This window comes from Scylla paramamosain, chromosome 28 (assembly GCF_035594125.1).
Source record: "Scylla paramamosain isolate STU-SP2022 chromosome 28, ASM3559412v1, whole genome shotgun sequence".
Classification (NCBI taxonomy): domain Eukaryota; kingdom Metazoa; phylum Arthropoda; class Malacostraca; order Decapoda; family Portunidae; genus Scylla; species Scylla paramamosain.
Window position 1 is genome coordinate 8,172,501 of NC_087178.1, and position 14,254 is coordinate 8,186,754.

Genomic DNA, 14,254 nt, shown 5'->3' on the forward strand with positions numbered 1-14,254 from the left:
TATGCCACGCCTCGTCCCACAAATGCGTTTGAATATGTTCAGCCTTTTCTGCCAAACTATAAAACTAAGACACTTTACTGAGAGTTTCACTATAAATAATTTCAGTGTTTTGTATAGAAATCAGCTTCTATTTGCTGAAATTCGTACCGTTACCAATTTATCCGCCAGAGACATAGATAAGACCCTCCTCTCATTGATCCAACACCTGTTAACGTCTTCATACTCACACAGGTGACAGGGTAACGAGTGAGAGCAGGGAGGCGGAAATAATCGAGACACACCTTTTGGAGAACCTCTCACTGTAAAGACCGAATGACAGGCTGGGAGAGGCAATTAAGTAGTTGTAGTGTCTTTACACGCGGCCACCAGAGGACGTGTAGTTCGCCTGGCAGTGCCCAGTGGTTTCAAGGCAGGCGTAAAGCAAGGGGGCATCTACGGCAAGACTGGATGCTGGCCCTGGTGCATAATCATCATGTCTTTTCCCGATTACTCCTCTTCCCAGTCACCAGGCACCAGGACCGCCAACAAAGACCCCGGTGTGGCATTCACAGAAACGGCTGCTGTGGCGGCCATAGCGGCGTTTCTGGTGGTGGTGTTGGTAGTATTGGTGCTGGCGTACGTCATCCAGCGGCTGCTCAAGTGTCGCCGCTTTCAGGTGGGCAGGTGAGCGTGAGAAGGGAGATTGTCTCGTGACTGTGCGTGGCAACCATACGACTTGTTGGTCGTGCAGAGATGCATTGTATAGTGTCGTAAGATCACAGGAGGTGAGCTGCTTCGAAAGTCTCTTTCAGGTGTGAACCATCAAGTTTTCTGCTCCAGAATCAGGTCTGATTCAGTAGAATATGCATCGTCGTAACACCACTGTTATATCCAAGATTATCATGCACCATAGTACTGTTGCATTTCCTTTCCTTCCGAAAAAAAAAAAAAATGCTTGTAAGAAAACTGTGATTTGATCAGTGATCGCTGTGAGTCGCTGGTCGAGAAATTGTATTGGATTTCCTTGCCCATGCAGAGTGGTGGCAGAGCCGTTTTCCCGGCGAGCCAGGGGACGATGCGGCCAAGGACTACAGGAGATCCGTAGCCGCCGCATCAGTCTGGCCACCCCCATCGCGGCGTTCCACGAAGCCATCCGCTGTCGCACGCCCCCGCCCCGTTACTCAGATGTGGCCGGCTCCCTGCCGTCCTACAGCTCGGCGTTCAAAGACTCGGTGAGGCAGATGTTACGCCTGGCTCCCGTCACACCTGCATGCAGTGTGAATTATCGGTGATGCTTCAGGCCAGGCAAAGTCATGATTGACAGGTGTTGATGTTCCATTTGTTTTACTGTTTTGTATGATAGTTATTTTCGCTGTTCTCTTTCGACTTGTTCCTGCTGTCTTAAAATGTTAGAGAGAGAGAGAGAGAGAGAGAGAGAGAGAGAGAGAGAGAGAGAGAGAGAGAGAGAGAGAGAGCCCGACTAATTACGTTTGTGATCTTTGAAAATGGTCCTTATGAAAAGTATGTCAAAATCCTCTTTCTAATTTCCAACAGAGTGGTGCCCTGGGCGGAGGAGCGCTGCAGGGCGCTGACGATCCTGTCTTTCTCTCGCCAGGGACAATTCCTCCTCCTCCGCCGCCGCCGCCGCCTTCGCAAGGATTGTATCGCCACCGCCTCTGACCACACTTACATTTATTTGTCATTTATTTTGTATTTTTCTTTTTATCTTAGTGTGAGTATTTCAATAATATAATCAGCACCGTCGTCGTAAACTTCTTTTTTTTCACTCCTGACCACACTTGTATTTATTGTATTTATTGTCATTTATTTAGTACTTACACTTGAGTCTACGTGAATCATTAGCTCAGTATGAAACGAGAAACCCGTTATATCATTGTTCTCTCTATAATGAATCCATTTGTTCAGTTGTTACAGCTCTCTCTCTCTCTCTCTCTCTCTCTCTCTCTTGCATTCAGAAACTCTTTGCTCTCTCGCCACGGCTATTTTCAAAGGCCACATATGATTTAACGAATTTTCAAGACTGTCCTGTTAATAATGTAAAAAAATTTTGTTAATATGTCTCTAGAACCACAAAGCACCCTTAAAAAGCCACGTGGCTTCAACTACAACCTTTTGAAAGTAGCTGAGTCCAGCGCAATAGTATTTCAGATTCTCTCTCTCTCTCTCTCTCTCTCTCTCTCTCTCTCTCTCTCTCTCTCTCTCTCTCTCTCTGTGTGTGTGTGTGTGTGTGTGTGTGTGTGTTAAATTCTACCAGTGACGCAACTAAGCAGTTTGAAGCCCATCTGATCACGTTTCAGGCCTTCCCTTGTAAGGAATGTGAAACCGCTCAGGAAAAGAACCCCTCTCCTCTGCTCTGGCAAGGCACGCACTCTTATATCAGCTCTATACTTCCTTATATGAAAGAGAAGAAATACAGAACAAGGCTTATTTTGTCAGTAAAGGAGTGTGTTTTGACGCCTCAGTATTACCCTTAACAATACGGATACCATACTTCTTCATCCAAGTCATTTGTGTCATGAATAATGTGGAGATATGCGCATGGATTGTCTGAGGCACTGTTGCCAACTCTGCGATGCTCCTCTGTGTGTGTGTGTGTGTGTGTGTGTGTTAGATGAATTTCATTTATTGAGTTATTAGTGTATTGTTACAGTACTCTGTGGATAACAATCAAAACAGAGAGGAAAGAGAACAAGATATTAAAAGAAAGAAGAAAAAAGGGGGAATGAAGCAAATATTCCGTTAAACCACTAATGTTTCTTCGTTTGCTCTCTCTCTCTCTCTCTCTCTCTCTCTCTCTCTCTCTCTCTCTCCTGTTTGTACGTCGACTAAATAAAAATCTTGTTATTAGACCTTGAAATATTCCTGAGATCTATGTGCAGAATTCTCTCTCTCTCTCTCTCTCTCTCTCTCTCTCTCTCTCTCTCTCTCTCTGCTGATGTAATGCCTCTGCTTTGTCGGTTGGTCAGAGTGAGGGAGCAGGGGTTGGCAGCAGCGCATGTCAGTCTCAGTTCCCAGTCAGTTGTAAACAAACACGATGGAGGCAAATCCCAGCCAGGTAAAGTTTCCTGTATACCCTAATTTCTTAGCCACACAGGTTTAATTCCTCACACTAGTATTCGGCCAGACATCAGTGAGGTGTGGGGGTTATATTCCAGGCGGTGATGTTGGAAAACAAGAACTGCAAAGGGTAAAAATGGTGTAGTGTTTTGAGTGGTGAGGTTATGAGATGGGAGATGAAACGCCATTTGAGTGATTGATAATCTTACCAATAGCAGCTCATTATTCATTCTACTATCGCTCCTCTCTAGGGCAAGCAACCTTGGGGACCTGCTGGGAAAGCAGGGTTTTAGGGTGTGGGAGGCAAAAATAGGCCAAATTTCGGAAACCGAAGGTCTAAGGAGAAAACATCGCTTTTGGGAAAGTTCCCCAAAAAGTAGTCAATAAACAGGGAATATCCGCCCATCCCATACCCCCGCTACGCTATGCTAACCTTTTGAAGTCACTAACCTTGAAGATTCCATCACACACACACACACACACACACACACACACACACACACACACACACACACCCTACCCAATCTCAGCAGGCCCCATATCCACCGCTACTCTATCATAAGTAGGAAAATTGTGGTTTAACATAACACATCTTATCTTCCATTTCTTCTTCCCTGTCCCCAACAGGCTTGTGGACTTGGTGAGAAGGCAGGGTTTTAGGATGAGGAAAGCCAAATTGGAAACAAAAACAAAAAAAAAAGCCAAATTTGGAAATTCATTAAAAAGGATGAGATGCCATATTTAAAAAAAACTGGGGGACTCTCTGCCCTGACATAACTTTACCTAATCTAACCTAACTTAACCATCGACACCCCCTTAAGAACATTAACCCAACTTGACCTAACCATGGGCACCCCTTAAAGACATTAACCTAACCTAACCGGGAGGCCCTCACCTCCCTCACCCCCAACTTAAGGACATTAACCTAGCCTAACCAAATCCCCAGGAACGGCGAGTGAAGACCCTGCGACGGGAGCTAGAGGGCTGGCGGGAGGTGCTGTGTGCCCTCCACTCTGTGCTCATTTGGGAGAAACACTTCTTCCCCGCCATCTCTGTCTCTGCCGTCACCTTCCTCTTCCTGTGAGATCTTACTGGTGTTGTTTGTTGGTGTTGTTGTTAAGTAAGTGGAGGGTGTGGACATCTCTTTCTTTATAACTACTTAGGATATTTCTCTAGTGACAAGTAATGCCACTTTTTTCTTGCCTTATTTCAGGATCATCTGGTATGTAGAACCATCAATGCTCACACTGCTCTCAATCCTCGGCATCATCATTACCTTGTGTGACTACTTGGTTCCTCAGGTCAGTCTTCTGCTCTTGCGTGAACATGTATCACTATTCCACACACTACCATACACAGCATATCATTAACCTTCATCTTTCTCCCTTGTTTTTATTCAGTAGAGACCAGTAGAGTTCATTACTTTTAATTTGTGGCTTCTGTTGTCTATTCAGATGCTGACCAGTGCTTGTGAAACTTCTTGGGTTATGTGAGTGCTATACACATAACATTATTATTGTTATTATTATCAGTGCATTACCAGTGGTGTTGTCTGCAGGTGGTGCCATGGGTGGTGGGTGCGCACTACTGGACTGGAGCACACGAGCGAAAATATGAGCAGATCATCACCTCCATTGCCTCCCTATTCTGTCTGGCTTCCTCTGTGTCACAGACGCTCACCTCCATGAAGGAGTCAAAGCCCAGAACTGTGAGTGTTCAGCTAACTGGTGTCAGAATTGAGTATGTTGAGCAAACTGTGATATACAGGTGTTTGTGTCTCAATGTGTACCTTCTGTCATTCTATCTGTGTGTTTTTTTCTCATTGACAGTACTTTGTGGTGGTGACAGGCAGCCTTCTGTTCTCTGCATGGATTGGAAGCAACATCAACAATCTCTTCCTCACGTACCTCATTGGTGAGTCATGCACATGTAGACCAGTGCATTCCAGTGGTTCAGTGAGTGTAGTTGTCTGTACTAATGGTTATTGCAGGGAGAATAGGGATTGGATCAGACACCTGGTGTATACTCCAAAGACAGAGAAGCTATAATGTGATTAATATTACATGCATTACCTTGTTATCAGACCATGAAACATTCCTGAAATCTAAGTGCAAAACTCTATATATATTGTAGTCTGATATAAGATGGTTTTGCCAATTTGTGCCTCTTGATTACAACAAAATTACTCTTTGTCTCTATCAGTGGCGTTTCTGGTGCTGCTTCCTGGTCTGAAACACCAAGGCATCATGAAGAAGTACTTCTCTACCATCATCAAGGCCGTATCCAGCATCCTGAAAGGTCCTGCCCCAACCAAAGGGGAAGGCAGTGATGGGGAGTCCAAGAAGAAGGAGTGAGTCTGTCTCTGTCTGTGCTCTATCAACTTCACCAATCAGACACAGATAAAGAGTTGGACCTGCTGGAAGTGGTTGGGTATGGTGTGTGTGTGTGTGTATGATGGGATCTTGAAAGTGGTATGACAGACTTTCTTTAGTATGAGTGAGCAAAGAGTGGTGGAATAAGGTGTAGTGTGTGTGTGTGTGTGTGTGCGTGTGTGTGTGTGTGTGTGTGTGTGTGTGTGTGTGTGTGTGTGTGTGTGTGTGTGTGTGTGTGTGTGTGTGTGTTCTTGAGGCTTTACTTTCATTTACAAGCAGGTGTGAGTAGGAGTGGTAAAAATTTGCAAGAAACACTGCTGCAAGGTGGAATGCAGCTCTAATGTAACAAATTTCACAGTAACTCATCTTCAACTCCATATTTCTTGCATTTGCATTGTATTTTTAGCCTGTGGGAATCATATGCAAGATAGTTAAAGATGTTTATTTATTTTTCTTATATTCATACTGACCTTGTCTCTTCATAATATGCAATTGGTAGAAATGTCACTTTCATTAGTCCATGCTTTGTTTACCAAGCTGTAAACAAAGGCATAGTAGGATGCTGAGGTCATAGGCTGTATGAAGCTCCTTTTTTTTCACTAGCAGGTCAGCATCAGGAAAAGATGGACACTGAACAATGTTGTGTTCCCCATTGCCGTTCATTGATGTTTTCCGGTGTCTTCTACTTCTCCCGGTGAGCTTTAGGTTTGCAAGGCATTATTAGTAATACAGTAAAGTTAAAATACCGGTATAGTTTTCATTATGCAACTCCATGAAAAAAACTGATTATGACCTCTGTTATCACAAGCACTGATCTTCATCCCTGCAAGTATAGATAACTGATTGACTCTTACTAAATCAGCCAAACCAGTGTTGAAAGGAAGGAGCGAGTCAAGAGCTGAGGGTAGGAGTGGTGATGCAGTCTTGAGTATATACAGCTCTTCCCCTCAAGCCTGGTTCTATCTTAATGATCAGTGGCTGTGGCTGTGAGGTTCTTGTGTTGAGTGTGCATAAGCTTGTCTTTCTCTGATGGCCTGAGGTCTGTTGCCTTCATTATATATCCATAAGAGAACATTAATTGAATGGTGAAAATGTATCTGTGTTTTTGCCTGAACAGGAATGGCCAAGACAGAATGTTAGATTTCTCATGTGTGTTTTTCTTGGTAATCTTTGCAATTGAGGAGTTGAGGTAATTGGATGATACTTGTAATTTTCAATATTTTTCTCTAAGGTTAAATGATAGTTTTTTTGAATGATGTAGCTAGCATAATTGAAGCAAGGAGCAGGTTTGGTCAGTCACTTGAGTGCACCAGAACACGTGAAGCACAAATATTTTTAATAGCGTGTGCAGGATGTAAGTGGAGTGTAGCAGTGTTTGGTTTGTCAGGGATGCATATTGTTCAGCTAAGAGATGGGAAAAATCAACCTTACCTATTGCAGTTATGATAATTTGTGGATGTCAACTCTTGAAAGGTTAAGAAGAGGATAAAGAAATTAACTCACTTGTGGCTTGTGTTGGGAGCAGTAATTGTCTCCTGTTTAGCTATGTGGCTTCCATGTTCAGAGAGGATGTTGGTGTGCAAAAAAGGGCCTCACCATGCATCTGTGTTTGCCAAGTGACAGTGAGTTGCTTCATGCCTCAGACACAGGGAATAGTTTGTTTTTGTGTCCAGTCTTTAGTGAATGGATAACTTTGTCACAGCAAAAGTACCATCATCATCTTAAGAAGCACTCACTGTCAGACAAGCACAGTTGCATGGTAGTGCCTTAAGGGACCACATCTGTGAAAGCAGGTTCTCCATGTTTGTGTCATAAGATGTTGTGCTCTCTTGCTTCAAGCCTTTATTGTCTTAGCCTAACAGTTTGAATCATTGTAGGTGTTCCTAGATCTTGTCAGAGACACTTTAGATGTATAGTTTGTAAGCTATCTTCTGTTGGTACAGTAATGTGTTCCTGTTTTTCATCAAGTTGTAGGTAGAGACAGTGAAGTATACAAATCGGATGGCATTATGTGCAAAGCATTTTGGCAGTTCTATATTAATGTAAGCATTGGAGTAGCTGGCTAGAAGTTATTTGTATAATATGTATTTTGCAGCAATGTGAGTGAAGCTAAAACAATCACTACCTGTAAGGCTCATCCACTCACACCTGACTCTTGTGAGGCAGTGCTTCATGGAAGGCAGCCATGAGAGCCAAAATGTTGACTTGGACTGGACAGGAATGAAGCCTCTGATGGTATAGATAACATTCATAACAGTAATAAGTGATTATAAGACCCAAGTGAACATGGGTTGGTCTATCAACACAAAGCATCACTAGTCATCTAATAAATTAGAAGGTATAGTGGAATGACTTTCATAAATGAGACATCATGCCATTCTCATCAGTTGTTGAAAGAGATTTTGAGGGTTTAGATAATCTTAGTCTGTAAATACTCATCATTTGATCAGTGGGCAAGTGTGGTGGTTCAGTACAAGAGTGGAGAATACATGGACACTGATTATGTAGATGTGTGAACTCGAGCACCATCCTTGCACAAGTATGTTTGTCAACGATATAAAACTTCAACTGATTGATTTATCAGCCAAACTAGTAAGGAGCACACTCACCCATTAACTGTTTGACAAGGCCTCAGCATTGGATGCTTTAAATAAACCAAATAAGAATTCACAAAACTAAATAGATACCTAGTCTTTGCTTTGTCTGTGCCAAAAACTGCCTGGGTAATGCGGTACATATTGGGGGGCAGGGTCAGCCATGTGCAGGGATGAGCCTCATCTTGAGTTGTTGTGGTGATCAGGTCACACGATAAGTTTATGAGTCACTGCAGTAGTGTAAAGTTTTTATATATTTTAGTAGCTTTGTAAGACTATAGAATTGTTACCAAGATAATATTCTTAACTTGAATACTATACCTAACTTTGATGTTGATATTATACTCCAGTAGATAGTGGATTTGATATATTTTATGCTAATAATGTGTATGGATGTATGTATGTTGAATTTTGAATCATTATTTCAAGTGTGGAAGAGCTCCAGGGATGCACTATAGATTGAGGCATCAGCAAGACTGGCTGCTGGTTTTGTTAAGTAAGCAAACGGCAGATCGCTGCTTTGTGTGTGTGGCAGTGTAGCTTTTGTACTCTTGCTGCCAGTACTGGTTTCCCCCAGAGTATTGTATTTATGTCATTATTTTATTATTAGGTAAGCTGCTTGTGTGTGTGTGTGTGTGTGTGTGTGTGTGTGTGTGTGTGTGTGTGTTTGTTTATGAGCAGCTTTACGTGGATATATTTCCTTATTACGCTGTGATGGAAGTCTTTCTCCCCCACCTTAAATATTATGGTTATATTCTTGCCTCTTGTGTAGAATTATTACTTGATTTCCGGGTGTCCTGTTGTACAAATTGTATGTAGGAACACCTCAAGCCGGTTTATTTCTAAGATGTGAGAAAGCAAGACGTGTTCTCTCGTATCAGCAAATTTGTTGTGGTGTTCAGTTCCTGAGACTTAAATCTGCTTACTGTGTGCCTTAATTTTATTTTCATCAGTATGCTATGTATGTTAAACCACCTGAAAGTTTTTGTTCACTGTTGATTTACTGGTAATGATGGCAGATCAGAGTGTAAGAGGTAGACTAGGACATTTCAGAAATACCTTGGGGTTTAAAGGCAATATATCAGTCCTTGGTGAAAGGTGTGGTACAAGTGGTGAGGATGTGGCTCCAGTCTCATCCTCCTTTGTTAATTTGCTCACCTCACTGACACCATGAGTTGTGTGTATGTTTCTCAGACACTTGGAGAGGCAGCTTGTGTGTCTCTCTGGAGTATGAGGTGTGCAGGCAGCTTGTGTTGTGTCACTCTGAATGAGAAACGAAAACCACTGTGATCTAAAATAAATAAAAAAAATAATAAATAGGGCAGACCAGCCAGCCATTTTTGCTTGTGTCCTTTACATGTGTCACTTTTTTTCTGAAGACTTTGTATGTTGCTATGATATGACTTGTGCAAGTGAGAGGGAAAAGAGAGAGGTGTTGCTACAGTTTCTTTTCTGTCATGGTGGGTTGACCATCTTTGTTAGTGGCCATCTGTGTGGCTTTGTAATACCATGCAGACACTTTTCAGCACATGTCCCCATCCTAACACCAGTAGCAGTGTCCACCATACTCCACCTTTCCTCCAGCTTTAATCACTACTTCTGTATGATGCATTAGACAACCACAGGGGACATAACATATTGTAGATCTTAAGAAGCAAGCACTGTCACCCATTCCACTAATTTACTTATGTGAGGATTCAGGGCTTTATATATCTGGTGGAAATTATTTAAAAATTGATCCATCATATATTGTATGACTAGGCAGCCTCTGGTGTATTTATATTGTATGCCACATTTGTTTGTATTGTGCTGTATATTTGTATCATTGTAGGAGACACACTGACTCATGCATTGATGTTATTGATGTACATTTATGTTGTATTTGAGTAAACAAAAAAAAGAGGTGGAGGAAAGATAGGGTGTCTGAAGAGGTGAGGTGAAAATGTGGATTAGTAACATCACCATAGTGGACAAAAATGAGATAAATGAGCAGGAAGACAACTTGGACAGAAGCAGAAGTACCATTATTATTTCCCTGTATTCCATCAACTGATGGTCTTTCTCTGAGGAAAACCTGTAGTTGAAACATGAGGAGGTGACGGCACTGAAGTCTTGGGTGTCTTTCCCTCCCTCCCTCACCTATCAAAGGTCATTATAGAAAAAGAAACAATCTCAGGTCACAGCTATATGCACTGTAAATCTGCTTAATCCTCGCATTGAAAGCTTTATATGCCCAGTGTGTTGTATCCCCAGTAAATCTGCCCATATCTAATCTTATATCCCTTTCATCAAAGTTTATGAATATGCAGTTGAATTTCCAGTCATGGCAGTACCTCAGAATGCATGTATTATATCCCTTTTTTGCCCTACCTTTGGATTATTCAGTGGGATTATTCAGTGCATAAGGTTGGATGTCGTGTACTGGGCAAATAAATTTGCCCAGTACATGACATCCAACCTTATGCGTTGGAAATCCAGGTACAATGCCACATAGTCACTTGTCAGCTTGGTGCTTCAGGGCAAGGCAATGCATGAAGGGCCACACCTCCCAGGCGACACTACTGTTCCTCCACCCCATATGCTATGCTGTTTTTGGCTGTGGTGGTGAGAAAGTGTCCATATTTTGCTAGTCAGTTCTTCACAGGGAGCTCTGTTTGTGAAGTATATATATATATATATATTTACATCTTTTTGTAGTAAGTGGGAGGGGACTAAAATATCTATATCTATCTATCAATCTATATATATATATATATATATATATATATATATATATATATATATATATATATATATATATATATATATATATATATATATATATATATATATATATATATATATATATATATATATATATATATATATATATATATATATATATATATATATATATATATGCATTATGTATATATACTGTTGCTATTTTGTTTTTCCCTTTTTTTTTTCTCTCACTAGTAGCTCAGTGTATTTTTCTTCCCATGTGCATTGTGTGGGCATGATGGTCATGTAATAAATAAATGCATGCACTTCTGAGGGTAATACCATTGTTTTCATCTCCTCTTTATCTTCACTTTACACGCCCCGGGAACAAAAGAAAAAAAAAACACACGAGAAAATAAGGAGCTGCAAGGAAGGAAGATCCTCATTTAAAAACTTGCGAGGATCGAAGCTGAAACTGAGCGAGTGCAACTTGCCGCAAGTAAGCCTGCCATGTTTTCCACCCCTATTGTAGCATTTCGACGTATTTTACTAGATTTGAGAGTGACATAGTTGTTGCAAGCTGAAAAAGCTGTCAGATTAGGACGCCTGCAGACAGGGAAAGCCGCAGTTATACATATATATTTTCTCTCTCTCTCTCTCTCTCTCTCTCTCTCTCTCTCTCTCTCTCTCTCTCTCTCTCTCTCTCTCTCTCTCTCTCTCTCTCTCTCTCTCTCCCCTGAAGTTACTAATGATTGCAACCAGCTCAAGAAATCCCTACTGTCTGGATCCAACAAGACCTTCTACGGATGTCGCCTCTATTTCCGTGGTGCCAAGATCTGAAAGGAGGAAATTACAAGCAGTTTGCCCCCTACTCGATTCGCTTGTTCCAGGCATGGTTGGAGGCTTCAGAGACCGAGGATTAATTCATTAAAGGAGTTCATGGTGCTTAATTTTAAGCTTCACTGACTCCTGAATTGCAGACATTCATTGGGGAGCATAGACCAGCGTCTCTTATAAGGCTTTCCAGCTAGTTGATGACTGGTCCTCGGCACACACTTTCAGTTGACGATTCTCCAAGCCGTTCCTCGACCTTACAAACCACCATTGAAGGCATTACCAACAACCCGTTCCTCTTGCGCTCCAATTTATTTCACTACTTCTTCCACGCTAACTTCTTGAAGAAGAGCCACCGCCGAACCCAAGTTCAACGCCTAGAGATCCTGGACAAAGCTGGCACGCTCGAGGCATTAACAGCGCCAGGCAAAAATGGACCTTGCGTCATCAAAGAATTCTTTTCCAATTAAGTTTTGTAGCTTCTGACTACACCATGCAGGCCCTTCAGATGCCTCTGCTTCCGGAAAACCAGAGATAAGAGAGACCCTCGCACGGGATCAGCATTGATGACCTAATTGAAGAATTCACCGATGTCTTCTCAGATGTCCCAGGTTATACCACCATCGACAGAGTTCGGGCCAAGGTTTACCTAGTGTCCATTCATCTTTATCCAACGCCCGTCCTCTCCTCACTATCCGATGTTTTCTACCGTGAAGGTTTTCCTTGGCTCCTATAGAATGGGTATTGACTATCGCCTGTTAAATTCCATCACAGTTTTCCATGCTGAACCCACCTGCAGCATCACTGAGGGCCTGCATAAATTTACAGGAGCTAAACGTATTGGTGATTTAGACTCAAGGCTTACCACCAAAGTATACCTCTGACTGACGGGGCCAAAGCTCTCACAGCTTTTCCTATCCACCTTGTATTGATGGAGTTTTGCCGCTTGTCCTTTCATGTTACTACTGTTTGTGCCACTTACATACGCCTGATGTACATTGCACTCGCTGGATTACGTTATGTCTCCTTTTACTTTGACATCTTCATGTATTCAAATGTATGGCCAACACACCTTGAATCTGTGTTATTATATAGGCATATGTATCCACAGTAACAGTGATGAGACAGAAATGAAAGTCACTATAGAGTTCTAATAGAATTATTGTGGTGGTAGTTTGGAGTGTGGGGTATTCCAATATGGCAGCTAGATGACATCAGCAATCAGAGGGTGTAGCTACTCTATGTTTTGGTGCTCTTTCTTCGGGAACAATACCATGCCTTGGCAACATAAGCGTATTATGCCCATTTTATGTTGTGAATTAATTATTTTTAAATGTTAGCATGAATCAAGCTCAGTACATGATGCTAATAATGGAACATTCATCAGCTGATTCTATTGTTTATGCGGTCAATGAAGCCTTTTTACTGCATTGTTTCTTTCTCTTATTTACTATTTTCGTTTATTAGTAAATACCTAAAGACATACAATATCTACAAAAGGTATTATATAACTCTCAGATATCCTGTGGTTGTTGAAATGTCTGGTAATTTTCATAATTTGCTTAAAACATTAGTATGTTTATATCCTAATTTGATTTCTTGATGCACAAGAAGAATTCATACACTTCAAATTGAAGTTGCTATTATTGAATATAATAGCTGTAACACCAATCACAATATTTCGAAATAACAGAAGTGTTGAAATATTATGAGAGCAACTGTAGATGGTGACTAGGAATGTATGACGCCTGTGTGACGGTATTTATTGGTCAGCTGAGGTGGCGGTGGCAATCACCTGGGGACAGCAGACATTCTGAAACGCCTCTGCGCCGCACCTCCACTACATTCAAAAGGCTCTAGTTGAAGTTACACGGGTTTTCAAGGATATTTTTATGGTTTTAATACCAGATCAATAATATTTCTACATTATTAACAGGATAAACACCTTAGTAAACCCGGCTAATTATCTTCGTGGCCTTTGAAAATAGTGGCAGTGAGAGCAAAGCGTTTCAGAATACTGGGCCGGACTTGATCAATGCAAGACACATTATAGGCGTACGCTGTGAACACAATCATAACAACATGGCCTCCATACAGAGACTAAGAAGGAGAAATTAACTCTCTTGAATAGGGAAATGACTGAAAGATCTTTAGTTTTGAAGTTGTATAAGCCTGGATGCCTGCACGCAATACCTCCTGTATATACCGATGTAACTTCCCTTATGACCGTTATCCATTAATGTGACCTTAAATCTCCCTATTGACTATGTTCCAATAACCTATTCCAGTCATCTATTACCCTGCCTGATGATGGTGATGATGATAATGATGATGACGCTGTATTCATCATGACCACCCTCAGGATATCAAGTGATGAAGGTTATGATAACCTCACCACGACCCCATATGCTGATAGTGATGATGGTGCTTCCCCTTCAGATCTTTGATGACCCCTGCAATGACCTCTTCCATAATATGACCCCAGATACTGATGATGGCAATGATGACCTCCTCAGCACGACCCCAGATGCTGATAATGGCAATGATGATCCCATTATGACCCTTCATCCCATCATTACGACCCCAGGTGCTGATAATAACTGTGATGACGCCAGGCGCTGATGATGATGATGACGACCCCCTAACCCCCCTCACCATAACCCGAGGAGCTGATGGTGACGATGATGATTCCCT

The 14,254-nt window shown here is 41.8% G+C and overlaps 3 protein-coding genes across 3 annotated transcripts in view; 2 read left to right on the top strand and 1 right to left on the bottom strand.

Moving 5' to 3' along the window:
* The window catches only part of LOC135114878 (chymotrypsinogen 2-like), a 7,023-nt gene extending 7,005 nt beyond the window's left edge, over positions 1 to 18 (bottom strand). The window contains exon 1 of the mRNA XM_064031079.1: positions 1 to 18. This exon is cut by the window's left edge and continues 2,002 nt beyond it. The gene's annotated coding sequence lies outside the window, so the exon portion shown is untranslated.
* Positions 19 to 247: 229 nt separating this feature from the next.
* Positions 248 to 1,751, top strand: LOC135114880 (uncharacterized). The gene is made up of 3 exons (XM_064031081.1): positions 248 to 663; positions 1,016 to 1,211; positions 1,534 to 1,751. The coding sequence occupies exons 1-3, from the start codon at positions 473 to 475 to the stop codon at positions 1,657 to 1,659; spliced, it is 513 nt and encodes a 170-aa protein (XP_063887151.1). The 5' UTR covers positions 248 to 472; the 3' UTR covers positions 1,660 to 1,751.
* Positions 1,752 to 2,920: 1,169 nt separating this feature from the next.
* On the top strand, positions 2,921 to 9,354 carry LOC135114879 (ADP-ribosylation factor-like protein 6-interacting protein 1). The gene is made up of 6 exons (XM_064031080.1): positions 2,921 to 3,055; positions 4,004 to 4,137; positions 4,271 to 4,358; positions 4,616 to 4,765; positions 4,887 to 4,971; positions 5,260 to 9,354. The coding sequence occupies exons 1-6, from the start codon at positions 3,035 to 3,037 to the stop codon at positions 5,409 to 5,411; spliced, it is 630 nt and encodes a 209-aa protein (XP_063887150.1). The 5' UTR covers positions 2,921 to 3,034; the 3' UTR covers positions 5,412 to 9,354.
* The last annotated feature ends 4,900 nt before the right edge of the window (positions 9,355 to 14,254 follow it).

Bases quoted from the DNA above. Each gene is read 5' to 3' on its own strand.
- LOC135114880 (XM_064031081.1), top strand. From the start codon at position 473: ATGTCTTTTCCCGATTACTCCTCTTCCCAGTCACCAGGCACCAGGACC. The intron at 664-1,015 runs GTGAGCGTGAGA...TTGCCCATGCAG, and splicing joins CGCCGCTTTCAGGTGGGCAG to AGTGGTGGCAGAGCCGTTTT. The intron at 1,212-1,533 runs GTGAGGCAGATG...AATTTCCAACAG, and splicing joins GCTCGGCGTTCAAAGACTCG to AGTGGTGCCCTGGGCGGAGG.
- LOC135114879 (XM_064031080.1), top strand. From the start codon at position 3,035: ATGGAGGCAAATCCCAGCCAG. The intron at 3,056-4,003 runs GTAAAGTTTCCT...CCAAATCCCCAG, and splicing joins TGGAGGCAAATCCCAGCCAG to GAACGGCGAGTGAAGACCCT. The intron at 4,766-4,886 runs GTGAGTGTTCAG...TCTCATTGACAG, and splicing joins AGGAGTCAAAGCCCAGAACT to TACTTTGTGGTGGTGACAGG.